General features: G+C 36.4%; 1 protein-coding gene across 2 annotated transcripts; it reads right to left on the bottom strand.

The window, feature by feature from the left end:
- Positions 1-77: 77 nt before the first annotated feature.
- mfsd2aa (MFSD2 lysolipid transporter A, lysophospholipid a) lies at positions 78-16,168 on the bottom strand. Of its 2 annotated transcripts, XM_055169420.2 has the most exons (14): positions 15,810-16,166; positions 13,071-13,208; positions 12,484-12,608; positions 8,625-8,748; positions 7,386-7,464; positions 7,100-7,269; positions 6,909-6,999; positions 4,044-4,165; positions 3,663-3,746; positions 3,403-3,486; positions 3,209-3,321; positions 1,682-1,825; positions 1,258-1,437; positions 78-1,159 (listed from the first exon to the last, which is right to left on the bottom strand). In XM_055169420.2, exons 1-14 carry the CDS (start codon positions 16,101-16,103, stop codon positions 1,102-1,104), a joined length of 1,806 nt encoding a protein of 601 aa, XP_055025395.2. In that variant the 5' UTR covers positions 16,104-16,166; the 3' UTR covers positions 78-1,101. The 2 variants fall into 2 exon arrangements, with proteins under 2 accessions (XP_055025395.2, XP_055025396.2); XM_055169421.2 differs by lacking the exon at positions 13,071-13,208 and having other exon boundaries at positions 15,810-16,168.
- Positions 16,169-17,264: the final 1,096 nt, after the last annotated feature.

Raw genomic sequence — 17,264 nt, 5'->3', positions numbered from 1 at the left:
ATGAACATTAGTAATTCTTTGTGCTGTTTAAAAGGCATTTCAGGTTTTGCAGAAAAAAACATCCCTTTGAAAACCCATAATTTCAGTAACCTTTATCAGTTTGGTAAACCCAAAATTCCAGAGGCCATTCCTTCCATTTTTGCATGTTTATGTCAGGAGTTCACAATAATAGACTGCAAGTTACACAAAAATTTACGCAAAACATTGCAGACAATAATCCAAAGCTAAGGTTTCTTAGGCTTGTGAGGTATAAATAGAAAACTCACAGTATCTTTCATCAATAATCACCATCCACACTTTCAGTGCATACTTTCTCACACATTACACAAAAACTGTGACAATTTATAATGCAAAAATCATACTGTACAATTTAACATTGCATAAAGACTTAGTCTTTAACATTATTTCTTTTTTGAAATGGACTATTTCTTTGGCACACCTGAAAAGAACAGATGTCCTATAAGCTGTGATGGCAGTAAATTAAGACCTTATTCACCTGTGTAAATTTCTGTTATTAATTGGGATTGTAGGCAAATCTCACTATTTTTGTGCAGAATAAGGCACTATAAATAAATACAAAACCATAAAAAATTCAACCTAATCAACTGCCTACAGTACGATTTTAAATCTTTAATAAATAAGTGAAAATGGTCCTTTCTTGTTTCAATATAAATACTTTACCCCTTCCATTTGTGCGAATCAATGCATATGTCTATATAACATTGAGGTAAACACATTTTCTGAAACATATGCAACTTAACATTTCCCTAACACGCAGAAAACAAAGTACAAATCCATTTTTGCAAATGAGAAAATAGGTTTTTTTATCTGAACTTCAGGATTACTTCATTATATAAGTCCACCTTGTTCACACGGGAGATGTTAGAAAGCAGCAGACAGTGACATGTTGTTATTAAGGCTGTAAACATTTATGTACTTGTCAAAACAGTAGTGCAGATATTTAAGGTCTGTATCGATCCTCTGTTGGTAACCATCTGAGTGTCTCTTGAATATTCAGCTTATAGTTTTTCTCTTTGCATCGGTTAAGATGTAATTTGGCACCCTCTGCAGGCCACATTGTGAACAGCAATTGGTGGTATTTTATGCTTTGATATCAGGCCTTAAGGCCTCCATCTCAGAGTCTTGATCTACACTCCTCCTGGAGATAAAAGAAAACAATTCGACATTTATTATTACTAAAAATTTCAATGCAAAAAAATTAATTGATTTAGGCTTATTAGACGTCTATGAACTTACAACAAGAGCAGCTGCAGTTCTTTATTGTTATATTGCCTGCGTTTTTCATCGATGGGATACAATTTAAAGATGAGTAGCCCAAGAGCTATAAGTAATACAGGAGCAGCCGACACCAACATTTTCAACGTAAAATTTACTGAATCGGGCTGAACACAAGCTCCTGTTACGTAACCTGCAAAACTAAAGAGACAGAAGACGAAAGCAATTCAGTCAGATGAAATATGAGGGCAAGTAAGTTATCACCATGTGTTTGTGACAACTATCATGTTGGCCGTTTATACAAAAATGTCCACAGGAAATATAATTCACTCTTATGGTGGATTAAAGTAATAAAGAAAAAAGGAAATCTTGTCAACAGATTTTGTGAAATGATCTGCTTTCACAGATATGCTAGGTTTTTGACTACACAGAAAGAGGGTGCTACCTTAATGCCAACGTTGATACCCCAAGCGACACTCCAGAGGCAAATTTGGTAAAGAAGACATAGAAGGAGTAGAAAATAGCCTCGTGGCCTTGAGAGTCAGGATTCTGGACTTTGAAATCATCCACTACGTCAGGAAGCATTGACCTGGAACACAAGCAAATCCACTTTTGTGTCTGAAAATCCAAACTTAATATTTAATGCTGACAATGTGCTCGTGTACTCATTATTGGGAACTCCTACACCAATATTTACTACCCATTACTGAGTGTAAATAAATAATGACACAGGAATATAATTAATCAATACATATGTGACCTTGGACCACAAAATCAGTCATAAGTAGCACGGGTATATTTGTAGCAATAGCTAACAATACATTGTATGTGTCAAAATTATAGTTTTTTTTAATGCCAAAGATCATTAGTATATAAGGGACACTCCAATTTTTTGAAAATATGCTCATTTTTCAACTCATTTTTACAGTTTTGGAATCCATTCAGCTGTTCTTCAGTTCTGGGGGTAACACCTTTAGCATAGCTCAGCATAATCCATTGAATCCGATTAGACCACTAGCATCGCGCTAAATAATATCCAAAGAGTTTCAATATTTTTCCTATTTAAAACTCGACACTTCTGTAGTTACATCGTGTACTAAACTGACAGAAAATTAAAAGTTGTGAGATATGGCTAGGAACTATACTATCATTCTGGCGTAATAATCAAGGACTTTGCTGCTGTAACATGGGTGCAGCAGGCACAATGATATTACGCAGCGCCTGAAAATAGTCCCCTGCTATTGAAAGTAACCAAGAATTAACCATATTACTAAGCCTGCTGCAGCCATGTTACGGCAGCAAAGTCACTGATTATTACACGATGTAACTACAGAAGAGTCAAGTCTCAAATTAGAAAAACATCGAAACTCTTTGGGCACTTTTTTTTGCGCGATGCCAATGGTCCAACTAGATTCAATGGATTATGCCAAGCCATGCCAAAAGTGGAGCCGCCAGACCCGGAGATCAGCTAAATTGATTTAAAACTGTAAATTTTTTGTCCCTTTAAGTAAGAATCATGAAGATATTTTGTAAACTTCCCACCATAAAAATATTAAAAAATCTGTTTATTATTAGTAATATGTGTTGCTAAGGATTTCATTTGGACAACTTGTAAAAGGCAATTTTCTAAATATTTTTAAAAAATTGCAGCCTCAGAGTCCAGATTTTCAAATAGTTGGCCAAATATTGTCCTATCCCAACAATTATTAATAAATAAGCTTATTTATTAAGCTTTTAGATGATGTATAATAATAATTTCAAAATATCATGGCTGGTTTTGTGGTCCCAGGTCACCTATTTTACTATAACATTAGTAGATAGAATGTGAAATAGTACCGTTAGCTGATTAAAAACAACATAAGAACCATATCTTATTCACTCCTAAAGTCAATTATAGTATTTTTTAAGTATTGGAAAGAACTATATTTCTGATATGTGTTTTTTGTATTATAGCCCTTATATAAATACTCACCAGGGTAGAAGGAAGGCCGCAGCCACACTGGCACCAGCTGCAACAGCCACAATGTACGACACGATGAGGTTGCTCTTCAGACAAACTATCAGGATCATGAAAGGCGCCGCCCACTAAAACACACACCAAAGTCATGATCAATTCCATCACACGAATTTTACGCCCTGATGCAACACGAGAATTGAGATACTTACAGTAATGCCGATGTACACAGCAGTTTTCTTTCCAAAGCGACAGAGGAACCACTGCCACATGGGGATGGTGACAGTGGCCGAGAGCTGGAAAGAGAAAACGCACGTTCATCTTAACACTTTAAAGCCTCACAACAGTGTTTTGAGTTCAGCAGAAACAAATCGGTTTAGGTTGCTAAAGTTTAAAAAACTTTTCGGCTGTCGAGTGATGTTTAACATACAAACAGAGCAAGCACACAAACACTTATAATAAAAACACTCACCATTATGACCAGTAAGATATTTTGAAAATCGTTTCTGAATCCCAGCGTGTATTTAATGAATACAGCAAAATTTCCTTCCAATAGCTAAAAATAGAAACAAAATAAGATCCCATCAAAATTTCAATATGAATCCAACCGAATTTTGATTATAAACCTAATCCCATGCATTGCAGCCTCTCTTTCTCTCTCTCTCTCTTTGTGTAAACACATGGCTGATTCTTCATAAAAGTAGAAAAGTGCAATTGTACATTAGTCACAGACTAATTAAAAAACACAAAGTTGTGTCTTTTATAAATATTCTATCCTCCAAACAAGACCGTAAATAAATATTTTGAAAAATAAGCCTTTTGCAAAGATTCTGTCATGATGTGTCTTTCTTACCATGAAAGCCAGAGATGTGAAGAGAAAGGCCAGCACCAGTTTAACATACGGCCCGTGACTCATAACCTTCCGCAGACCAGTTCGAAATGACGCACGCCTCTGCGGTTTCAACTTGGCCTCATCTGAGAAAGAAAAGAATCATGAAAATCATTAAACTACTATATAATTAAATAGTGCATATGTGATAAACATTATCAGCAGCTCCGATACTAAATTCTGATTGGCTGCCGATAATCTCCTACATCTGACTGAAATTCTGTATCATTGTCGCAAGTTGATATGTTGCTAGTTATTATCAGTGTTGGGGGTAATGCATTACAAGTAACGTGCATTACGTAATAATATTACTTTTCTGAAGTAACGAGTAAAGTAACGCATTACTTTTGAAATGTAAACATTAAAGGACAAGTTCGGTATTTTACACTTAAAGCCCTGTTTTCAGATTGTTTATGATGAAATAGAATGGTTTTGACTGAAATTTGGACATATGATGCTGGCCCGAGAATTTTCGGGTGTTTGTTGTATGATCCCCCCGACCTCTACAATAGCTGCATAGGTGCACTGGAACAATCCTTCCTAAAATGCATGAAACTTTCGTTTACAAAGACGTGAAACTCACCAAGTGGTCAGGGGTGTTCACTGATATGCTCACACAAAAATCGCTGCAAAATATTCTTTCCAACAGGTTTTATCGTAGTTTTTATCCAACTCCATTGACTTGTATTAGATGTGCTGTGAGGTACGGTATTACTCCACGCAGGGAACTTTGTTTGTATTCTTGCAATTGGCAAAGGTGGATTATCGCCACCAACTGGGCTGGAGTGTCTATTTTTCAAGCTCTCAACGGAAGAATGTACGGGTGTGAGGCTTTTGGAAAAATAGGTCCACAAGTTTACAACGAATGGTAAAACAGCTGTTGGAAAGCATCTTTTGCAGCGATTTTTGTGTGAGCATATCAGTGAACACCCCTGACCACTCGGTGAGTTTCATGTCTTTGTAAACGAAAGTTTAATGCATTTTAGGAAGGATTGTTCCAGTGCACCTATGCAGCCATTGTAGAGGTGGGGGTAATACAATAAACACCCAAAAATTCTCGGCTCAGCATCATATGTCCAAATTTCAGTCAAAACCGTTCTATTTCATCATAAACAATCTGAAAATAGGGCTTTAAGTGTACCAAACTTGTCCTTTAATATTTGAGTTACTTTTAAAAAAAAAATTATGTACTGAATTTAACTAAATAAACATCTCAGATGGCTTGAGGGTCAGTAAATCATAGAGTAACTTATATTTTTCACTGAACTATCTGTTTAAGGGTACAATATGGGTTTTAACGGCATCTAGTGGCGAGATTGCGAATTGCAACAAACGTCAATTTCAAAAAACAATGAGAAGCTACACTGTAAAACCTAAAAGTGAACTCAACTCAAACCATTTAAGTAAACCGGTTGCATTAGTTTTAAAACACATACAGTTGAATACCGTGAACTTAAACAAATTGAGTCATATGCAGTTATGCACTTATATTTAAGTTCACACTACTTAAATATAAGTGCAACTCAAGTTCACAGTACTTAAATGTATATGTTTTAAAACTTAAATGGTCTAATGCAACCAGTTTACTTAAATGGTTTGAGTTAAGTTAAGTGTTAGGCTTTACAGTGTACGGTAGCTGGCACAGGACAAACATGTCCTTATACATGTCGTCTTTATACACCACTGATAATAGAAAAAAACGCCAGGTTCTGGAATGTACCTATTTATGACGTAGTAGTCAATTTTTTTTTTAACACCGCACCCACATAACATATCGAACCAGATAGAGTCCAAACAACAAACATGTCGTTAAAGACTGCAAAATATTGTGCAGTGCCTGGTTGTGGATGAACACAGTCGCTGCATAACCATCCCTCAAAATCTGATATTAGGAATGCATGGTTGAAGTTTATTTAAAAAAAAAAAAGTTTAAGTGGGTAAAACATTGATCAAACAAGCTACAGGTCAAGCTACGCTGGATTTGCAGAAAGACTGCAATTAAAAAGCAATGCCGTTCCATCAATATTGGATCCGGACAGAACAGCGCATCAATCTTATGCGAGTAAAACATTTTAATACTACGTGTCACTATTGCTTTGTTAGAGATAGCTTGATACGTCCAGGTTGTGTGTAACATCCGTGTCTAACCACTAAGTTAGTGATAAGGACTTGCCAAGCTCTCACACGCTGTAGCATTCTTAGTATTTCTTGTGTCTGTGATCAAGCCAGCAGTGGTTTACCAAAAGGTTTAACAAGCGTTTTAGATTCTGATGCACGCTTATGGTGTCGTTTATGGTCATTTCTAAGCCTTTTGTTTGCTACTTCACCCATACGCATTGTCATTTATGTCTATGGTGTCTTGGGAACAGAACATCTTACGGCTTGAACATACATGGGAAATCCCTCCGGCTGCCATTTTTCCACACCGGAAGTTTTCAAAACAATTCCCCACATGTAATAACTGAGGAGTTGAGCTAGTTTACTATGAGAAACTGTTATCCAATCATAGCAGTGGGCGTTTACTTCCAAATCTTTAATGCGGCCTGCACATCAAAACAGAGCGTTTCTCGAGCTAGCCTCAAAACCAGAGTACAAAATAGCCTATTACTTAATGCTTTTGATCTTTTTGAATAGACAATAGTATTAAACAATAAATACGCAATATTCATCGCACCTTTAATTGATATAATGATTAACTACGCGGGGACTTTAAGCCTAAAGTTAACCTTATGAAATTAATTATTTAGTTATTCTATACTACAGTCTGTACTGACTCAGTTTAAATAATGTGAATATATATGTATGTGTATATAAAGAAATATAACTCATTGTCCTGCTCTCTTACTCCAAGAAACAGCACAACAGCACACAAAACATAGATTATACTTATGGCTGCAGATGCAATCATGTATGCACACCTCTGTGTAAAAAAGAGAGAAAGATATCAGTTTCACTTGCATACTGTTGATGCAATATAAAACATCTGTTTTAGTTTGGCTTGTTCAAATTGGCCCGCTTACCTCATTAAATAGTTTTTCATCCAGTGAGATATGAGAGCTGTTGCCCTGCATGGAGTGATTGGAGCTGTTGGTGACAGACGTAGTGTTAATGCAAGGGCTGTTGGCCATGCCCACAATCTGCCCTTGAACAGCCGTGCCAATTACTGTACCCAACACCTCTATGGTCATGCCTGAAAAAGAGAGAGAGAGATAGAGAGGTAGATTTAGGACAGATATCATATTGCACAGTGTAGCTGATAAGTGATATAACTGTTTAGGTCATGCAAACGTATGTGGATATTCTTACGGTACGCTGTGGCAGAATCTCGTTCTTTCTGTTCAGTGCTGATGAACATGGTCAGTGCAGAATACGGCACATGAAAACACTATTAACACACACACACACACACACACACAGACAAAAGAGTATTTACTGACTTACAATGACATGAATATATACATATGCAAGGATTATACACTATCAATCAAAACTTTGGACATTTAATCTTAATTACAATTTTCCACATTTTACAGTAATAGTTAAAGGCATGGTGCATGACCTCTGAAAGCCAATGTTGATATTTGAAATCACCTAAACATACGCAACCCAGGCAACGATGTCGGTAAGTAGACATGCCTCTTACTGCTGATTAGCTACAAGTGTGTTTTGGTACCTGGCCCGACTCCCTTTTACAAAGTATTTTTCAAAAATGCACCCCACCTTTAACTGATTAAAAGTATGAAGCAATACAAAGGGATTTATGGGAATAGTGCAGTCAACAAACATGTCAAATTGAATTAGAAGCAACCCTGGGATGCTCCTGACATCATATTCAATGGAAATATAAAGAAATCAGAACATTGGCACACTTTAAAGGTCACATTCTTTCTAATCGCATTTTTAAAACCCTAGTTAGTGTGTAATGTCTCTATCATTTTACAGGTATTATTTATGCTATTATAAAGCTCAAAGTTCACTGCTAGGCGATATATTTTCTTTTACAGAAATCAAAGCCTACAGCGAACGTCCGGTTTGGACTACAGCCCTCTACTTCCTGCTTTGATGACGTCAGTTGAACAGTATTTTGACTAAACTCCGCCTACAGGAATACGTCAGTCGACAGCTAAGCTAACAGCAAGCTAAGCGGCTATCGAATCACAACACACCAAACAAGCTACACAATCAGAACTCGTTACGTATTTCTAAAGAAGGGACTTCATAGAACAAGGAAGACATCGGCCCGTTTTTAGGACAGTAAAAACAGCGCTATACAGCAAAGTAAATTGTGTGAAAATACAGCGTTTTTTATTACATATGAAACATGAAAACATGTTATATTGTGCACTGTAAACACAATCAAAACTTCAAAAACACAGAAAGAACGGGCCCTTTAAATTAAAGTAATGCATCTCATTTAAAGCTTTTAAGCCTTAGCCTTTAAAATTTTAACCTTAGGTTGTCAAGATCACGAGAGACATTCAAGTGTGTCCAGTATGTAAATGTACAATTTGTTTCTTCTGTAAGTGTGTGAGTGTGTTTACTTACTGTCTGTAGTGTCTGAAACAAACAGTAGAAGACCAGATACCACAACATCTTGCCATTTTCTATGGGTGGAACCACCCATATCAAGAAATAACAAAACACAGCTGGTATGGTAGACACCAGAATCCTGCGATGAGAAAGTATCAATCATCATTATCATCATCATCTGTGCTGTCTAAGGTTTACACTATGCAAGGCTTAAAGGGATACTCCAGCCAAATATCAAAATTACCCCATGATTTACTCATCCTCAAGCATTAAAGATACGCATGTTCATCATCTTTCAAACACATTTAGGGGTGGTTTCCCGGACAGGGATTAGACTAGTCAGATACTAAAATAAATGTAAGAGCTGTCCAAACTGAAAATAACTTGCACTGACATATCTTAAAATACATCAGTGCCCTTTTTTTGCATTAAAATGCACACGAGTGATGTTTTTAGTAAGGCATGTTTTTTAGTGATATTTCCTAATTAAATTAAGGCCTAGTCCTGGCTTAAGCTAATTCCTGTTCGGGAAACCAACCCATAGAGTTATTTTAGTAAATGTCCTTACTCTTCCTTTTTTTTTTTTTTTTTTTTTTTTTGAACTTTTATTTTATTTCCTATTATCAAGTGCAGTCATACAGTATGTCATACATTCACATTTTGATGGTACAATATTGATGGTACAGTAAAGCATCAAGGTCAGGTCTACAAATAGAATAGTCGTCCATAGATGTCCTCCATCCTACCAAAAATATCTGTGAGGGGAAAAATCCTTATCTCTGCAATACATCATAAGCATTTGGTAGATAAATACAGAGTTTTTGTTTTTTTTTACAATACAAATGACCATTGGTAAATAAATGATAAATAAGTAAAATAAAAATAATAAAAAAAAAATTAAAATACAGTCTACGTAATAATCATATCAAATGAAAATGTTGGGCAATGGAGGACCATTTATTTAGGAATACCTCTGCTTTCAGTTTTAATAGTGCCGTTGTATGCTCCATGTTATAAACATTTTGGATTCTTTCCCTCCATTGTGCAACCGTTGGAGGGTGTGGCTTCAGCCAGGAGGCTATAATTACCTTATTCGCTATTAAAAGAAGGATTCTCAACAAAGATGTTTGGTTATTCTCTTCAAAATCAGCTGGTAATGTCCTTACTCTTCCAAGCTTTATAATGGTAGAAAACAGGGACCAGGAAACAACTTCTAACTTTAAACCCTAAAAAAGTGCATTCATCCTTCACAGAGGTAATCAACACAGCTCCAGTGGGTTAATAAAGGTCTTCTTATTAAACATGTGGAGCCGTGTGGATTACCTGCTTGAGGGTGAGTAAATAATGGGGTAAGTTTAATATTTGGCTGGACCATTGCTTTAATGTGAGAAATGACCCCTTAATCTATCTCAGATAAACTGACTAACTTCATTGTTAATGGATCACTGATTCACAGTTAACTATAAACCACTTTTACGGTTATGTCTAATATGAAAAACATTTCATCACATAAATGCATTCTGATGCAAGCTAGTGCACACAATACATTACATATTACATTATAAAATATTTTTTAAAAGCACGGATATAAAATATATGTGACCTAGTCTGTGAAAACCACTAATGTCATTGTAGGATGATTTTATGTAAAAAAAAAAAACAGTATCACAACATAATGTAAAGATCATTCTTTGCAGATATAACCCTTATATCTTTAATACTATTACTGACTAAGGTCATGTCAAAGATTAAAATAAACGTGAAAACACGGAGTGAAATCAAACTTTGATGATCCCAATCTTATAATTAAATAATGAGACTTTAGCCTGGATGGCCTCTGCTATTCATTTCTACAAGACAACATCACAGTCTATTACTGCAGTGGGGTGGCTGTTAATAGACTGTTTCAGCAGTAACATAAACAAGTGGCTTTCGTGGTCAACATGTAACTTCCTGTAAACTCCGCTAAGAATAAATAACAACAAAGTCCTTTTAAAGGAGTTTACAAGCAAAATAAAAAACAAGTATATTACCTAGAAAAAACATTTGGTTTTTTTTGACGAGGTATTTGTTCAAGAGTTCAGTTTAGCAACTAGTCAGACCATTAAAAAAACTGAAACCAGAAGTAAAGTTTTAACCAGACGCGTAATCGCACATGCGTCCAATGAAACCGTCTATACAAACCAGGTTCTCCAAAGTACTTAATAAACAGCACTGTCATCTTCTTGCCATTAGGCTTTTAACCTGCATGCTCTATGGACAACTGGGACTTAGCAGAAGAACAGCACTAAACTGCTTTACCACAAAAGATGCATCAATACACTGATGACAACTATTGATTTTCAAATAGGTTTTATAACATTACATGTATAGAAATATTTGCTTTACTGTATTTATGCCTGATACAAATATGTAATGTTATATCAACCACCGCAAACATAGCATGTCTCAGATACATCTTTCAAACGTAATTACATTTCCTCTTGCTTTTCATAGCACTTTTTATATTATTGCCTATCTAGAATGAATCACTGTTTTTCTCACATTTGGATAAAAGCGTCTGCTAAATGTAAAAATCATAATGCAAAAACATAAGTCACAAAATGTCTCAAATCACAAGCCTTATGCCACTTCAATTCAATTTCATACTTCCCATCCATATGGCTGCCAAATCAAACTTTATATTTAATTCTTTGTTTTTATTAGGCTTTCTAAAATTACAATTTTTGTATATTTTATCCTTTATTTTTGTAGTGTTGTCAATGAAGCACTACGTGGTTCTCAACAAAATAAGTTCAAAACTGAAACCACCTCTTAGATTGACTTCTGCAAAAGGGTTTTAAACTGCCTCTCACATCGCCTGTATGCAGTGAAGAATCTGATTGGTCAATTCTGATGGTGTGGTCCGCCCAGCCAATCAGAAAGCAAGAGTCTTTTTCTGCATTTGACTCATGTGTCTTTCCCACATGTTTATACAGACACACACAACACATAGATTATCATCACATTTCACATGAACTCCTTTATTGTTTATCTCTGTATTCATATTCAATAAACTAAATATCAGCAACTCATTATTTGAAAGATAATTTCTGGGTTTTTTTCTGCTTTTATGAAGCATTTCACCCTTGCTCTTGCACACTTAAATTAAATTTTGCATTCGGCAGAGGCTTTAATTTTTTAGGATTAAACTCATTACCTCTGCCTACAAAACTCATACCAGATGGACCCAGCCAGGCCTGTCAGATGCTATGATTGCTGCTCATTTTTCATCTTATTAATGCATCTCCTTTCAGTCACTATTTCCTTCCTTTCCTTTGTAAAACTCCACACGTTACCAAAAGTCACAAGATTGGAATTTGTTTTCCATTCCCTTATCATTTCTTCTCAATTTAGAAGAAAGTACAACATGCATTAGACATTAGCTGCGTTTTTTTTTTTTTTGCACAAAACTTTAGCATTATTTTCCAAATGTTCGACTTCGTACAGCACAGACCGACACGCGGATGACATCAAAATACTGTGATAGCGGCAAAACAGTCAACTCCCAAATTGCTCTCAAGTTATTTTGATGTCATGCGCTTGACGGTTCTTGAGACGCCGCATTAAGTCGACCACACCTCTTCTGTCTTGTCCCCCAATCAAACATTCAGCACCATATTAATAAAATCATGTGATTTTTACGCACGTAAGGTGACCTTGCAATTTTGCAATATATTCCTTTATCGAATAACCTGAAAAACCACCTTAACCAAGCGTAAAAACTTTTTTGCGATAAATGGGAGTTTATGCAAAAATGCTGTGTTTCCAATCAATTTACACAATATGAAGTTTAATGACGTAGCTATTGTTGACATATTTGAGAAGCACATACCAGGGCATCATGCGTCCATGGCGTGTCCATGGCGATCTGCTGATTAAAAACCCAACTGTGGGATCAGTCACAGCATCCCAGGCCCGACCCACAAACAGGATTACAGAAGCATTGAGAGGATCCAACTAGAAAGACAGAGTCATTTATTAGTATTACAAAGATTACATTCACCATGTTGTACCCAGTATACAATTCACTACTGTGTAGTTTTAACTTTCCTATCCTAGATAATTGTTGCCATCATGCTGCATCTAATGCCAATCCTTCGTTGGCTCTGTTGCATTGAATGCAAAGACCTGATTGGCTATCGCTATGGAAACCGTACTCAATAATGTTGCAGCTGGAGTTTTAACTGAGATGACCGGAGCCGAGTACTGTTAGAGTCATGACACAGTACACAGCGTCTGACAAAGAGGCATAATGCTTGGACTTTCTTTATCTCATTTTTGCCTTTCGGTCATTGTTCATTTGAGTGATATGATACAATAATAAAATCTTGAACTGAAACTTGACTTTTTATAGTTATTTTTTGAGATCTAATGGTATAGTTATTCTATACATCATCGCTGTACATTATGTGCACTTACCTGCGCAACATCCAACAAGAAGATTTGCAGAAAGAAGCCCAAGGCGCTTCCTGTGATCTGATACGGAGCCCCTCCTATTGCAAAACACACCTTACTGCACACAGTCAGAGGTGTAATCCTCTCCTGCTGTGAGGAAAACTGATGAGACAAAGACAGAGAGAGAAATTAAAAAGAACGGACAATAACAGCGATTGTTAAAAGTAAAACAAGAACCATAACAGACCGATGAACTTTTCACAGCGAGAGGACAATATAAAATTCTGGAAAGTTTATTTAGTTTGGATGCGGTTTGTGCTTTGCGATGTCCATCTAATGCCCTTTTGTTTTCACATAATCCCAGCGCTCTGGGTCTGTTTTAATGTTCCAGTTATATAATAATAATAATAATAAGATCTCTGCACGCTCTGCTCTGGCTGTGCTTTGACATTGCAGAAAAACCTGAATGTTAAATATTCTGTTTTTGTTATCAGATTATTTGAAGTGGACGAGTGGATGACATAAAGCAAGGACAGATAAAATATATCTCATAATATGAGTAAAAGTGATAATATATTTCATCATATATAGCACTCCTGTATAGCTCAGTGGTAGAGCATTGCATTAACAGTGCAAAAGGTCATGGGTTCGAACTTTGTAATACACTAAGTTGCTTTCGATAAAGGCGTCTGCCAAATGCATAAATGTAAAAGTGAAATGTAAAACTGAGAATGAATTTTAGCAGAAGTCACATTCTGCTACTTCCTCTGAATCGGTATAATCAAAACGAAAGAGAGGAACAGGGAATGGTTTAAAAGGGAATTAACAAAGAGTTTTGACAGTCTCAGCCTTAAGATCAGAATTAGGATATTACCTCAAGTAGTAACTAAATTAAGTAGTAACATTAAATGCATGCAGTTAAAGACATCCTTTCCAGGTTGAGATGAGGAAATCCAAGTTGCTGGGAATGTAGCATCAGCAGACACTCGGATTGGCTAAGACTTCGATACCTTTTTTTAAGGTTGTTCATTTTGCTTGGACAATTCAGTGTAATCCAACACATTTGTATTGATTTTTTGTTCAAATACAAATGCAATGTGTAACAGACGTAATTAGGTGACACATGGACATATCTTAATCTTTTCTTTGTTAAGCAGCTTATAGCTGCAGTATGTCATCGTTTAGTGCTGGCTCGGTTTCTCGGATAAGCTGCAGTCATGCGAGCAAAGGCTTGGATGAGCGCTCGCTCTACTTTCTCTATGCTTTAACAGCTGGTCAAAGTTAAGCTAGACAATACGCACTTCTTTGACCAAGATGACTTTGGGGTGGAACAATGACTGTGGTCTTCGCACCTGTGATTAGTTGTTCGATTTATTAAGTGACACGCATTATCTTTTGTTCCACAATCCATGTCCAGACATTAGGACAACATGAATCCTTTCCATCATTCCAGCATCATTTGCTATTTTAATAGTTATTATGTGTCTTTTGAGCAGGATGAATGATAAGGAGGCGTGTTAGTGTTCACTATAATGTTGAACATTTGAGGACTACCAAAGTATGAACAGTGAAGGATTCACTTAGGGTGCACTTATATATTAATCTGAACCGAACCATACAAGAGGCTGCATGTATTTGTGCTGCGTGTATCAGAATGTTTTACAGTGACAGTTAGCCTGCATGCCCTGCCCCTGAATCAAAGCACACCGAGACCATGTCTGCAAAGCGTACCAGGGTACACTTAAGCGTACCACACCCTGGTACGGTGCGGAGTGATCACACTAACTAAATGAACCGTACTTTGGGGGCACGCTTGGCGTACACCACACCCTTAGGTTGAGGACAAGTGGGCTGTCAGCATTCTTGCAGGTATTCTGCTTTACTCAATGAGTAAATGTCTGTGCCATAATAAACTGAAAAATAAATTGTGCTTACTTTTTAACAATTTGCCTGACTGAAGAATTTACAGTTAACTAGCTCAAAAGTCGTGTGTGGAAATGTGTGTCATCATTTTTTTACGTTAAAACAACCACGTTAACCAAGTTTAAAATGTCGGTATTTTAAAGGCAATGCCAAAATCTACAACAGGGTGACTAAATAATCTTTCAACGGACAAATAATCATCCCATAGCTGATATTTCTAAATCTAGCTTCGAAATACTTTTACTGCTGTTTAATTAAAGAGAGAAAAGGAGAGATCCTGCAGCGTCTATGCAGTTCTGCGCATGCTCAGAACACGATTTTGAACACTGAAATGTCAAGTTTAAGTTCAGTGTATTTGATTGACATATTTCGCTAACAGCATGCGTTTTTGGAAACGTTTGCATTTGTTAAAAGTTCACCGATGACACAAAACAACGAACTTCAGCAAATGATGCATACAGATAGCATGTTTCCTCGTTTGATGTACATTTAAAGCACACGTGAATGTCGTGACACGTCCCCTATCCGGCTTTTCTCATTACAGACACGCCTCAGCGAAGACAGCAGCTATAACAACTAAGTAGTTCGTAAATAATTATTCACTTAAGTGAACCTACATAGAAATATGCCAGTACCGTAGTGCACTCGTATAAATGTTACACCTCTTCCGTTTAAAATGATAACGGTCGCGCGCGTATGGCACGTGCTGTTGCATTAAGACAAATGTTACATCTGAATTAACAGAAATTATCAACAATTAACTGTTACCTGGAACCAGATATGAATGTGTGCTAAATGAAATATCAGCATATGATTTTATTTTTACTCTGCTTGACCTACCTTGGCAATTTTTATAGCATCTTGAGTCACGGGTTTGGTCGTAGGTAACAAACCGGCTGATATTTGCTCGGCTCCCTCTCCTTTTGCCATAACACTGAACAGGTGTTGCTGCCGGTCGGATTTATGAGTTTGTCCGGTTAAAGTATCAGTACGGTTTCCACTTTTGCTTATCAATGAAATGAGATGCTGCTTCGTCTCCACTTCACTAGTGTCTGCTTCTGCCTCATTTGAATGGTAACGTGTCCACGCCCACGCTCGGTTCTCTCCCCCGTCCGCGCAATGGAGAAAAGCCATGCTGTACAAGCAAGCGCTCAGATGAGTCTCTCAGGAGGATGGGGAAGTCTCATTTGCAGGTGCATTTTCTTTGAAGTGACTAAAGTTTAAGAGAGAAAATAATGAACAGTTCAAAATGAACACACCAGATATTTAGGAATGTGATATTTTTGCATTTTCCAGATGCTTTTATCCAAAGTGACTTGCACTGCATAACAAATTATGCTTTTTATCATGTGTGTTTCCTGAGAATCAAACCCACAATCTTTGTGCTGCTAAAGCGATGCTCTGAGCTAGGAACACTGAAAAAAAATCTAAAATCGTTTGTTAATCACCATTTTTTAAAGTAAAAAGGCACAATGCACTTCACAATGCCATACAAGAACCATTTTTGGCCAAATGGTCCCAAAAGAACTATTAACACTTAAAGAACCTTTCTGTATCAAAAACGGTTCTTTGTAGTGAAAAACTTATAAAAAGGTATAAAAAGAAATGGTTCTTCTAGAACCTTTATTCAATTGGTTCTCTGAGAGACAAAACATTTTTTTCCATGGCATCGGTGTGAAGAACCTTTAAAGCACCTTCATCTTTAAGAGTGTAAGGTGAAAATATGATGTGTCTTTGGTACATGAAGAACTTGTTATGGAGAACTCTAACTTCAAATATACTGTAAAAAATCTCTGTAGAAATTACAGTATTACTGGCAACTGGTTGCCAGTAACTTACTGTAGATTTAACATTTATGTTATTTACTGGCAAACAGTTTGTTCAAAGTTAAATGAACATGCATCATATTCAGTCTTTATCTTCTACAGTAAGTTACTGGCAACCAGCTGCAAAATTACAGCTAATTTTTACAGTTTGAACACTTTGAAATGTCATGGTTAAGTTCAATGTAGTTGATTACCATATATGTCACTAACAGGATGCGTTTTTGGAAATTTTTGCATTTGTTAATGGTTCACTGATGACACGAAACAAACGCACATCAGCAAATTATGCAAACAAATAGCATGTGTATCCTCGTTTGATTGACATTTCAAACACACGGCTTATGCCTATGGAGAACTCTAACATCAAATAAAGGAATATAAAACTCTAGCATTAAGTTCTTTAATCACTTACTATCTGTAACTTGGTGGAAATGACTTGAGGGACTCTAATTTTAAAGATCTTTTTTTT

Source organism: Misgurnus anguillicaudatus, chromosome 11 (genome assembly GCF_027580225.2).
Source record: "Misgurnus anguillicaudatus chromosome 11, ASM2758022v2, whole genome shotgun sequence".
Classification (NCBI taxonomy): Eukaryota; Metazoa; Chordata; class Actinopteri; order Cypriniformes; family Cobitidae; genus Misgurnus; species Misgurnus anguillicaudatus.
The sequence above is the reverse complement of the archived record's forward strand: the minus strand, read 5'-3'. Positions and strand labels throughout refer to the sequence as shown.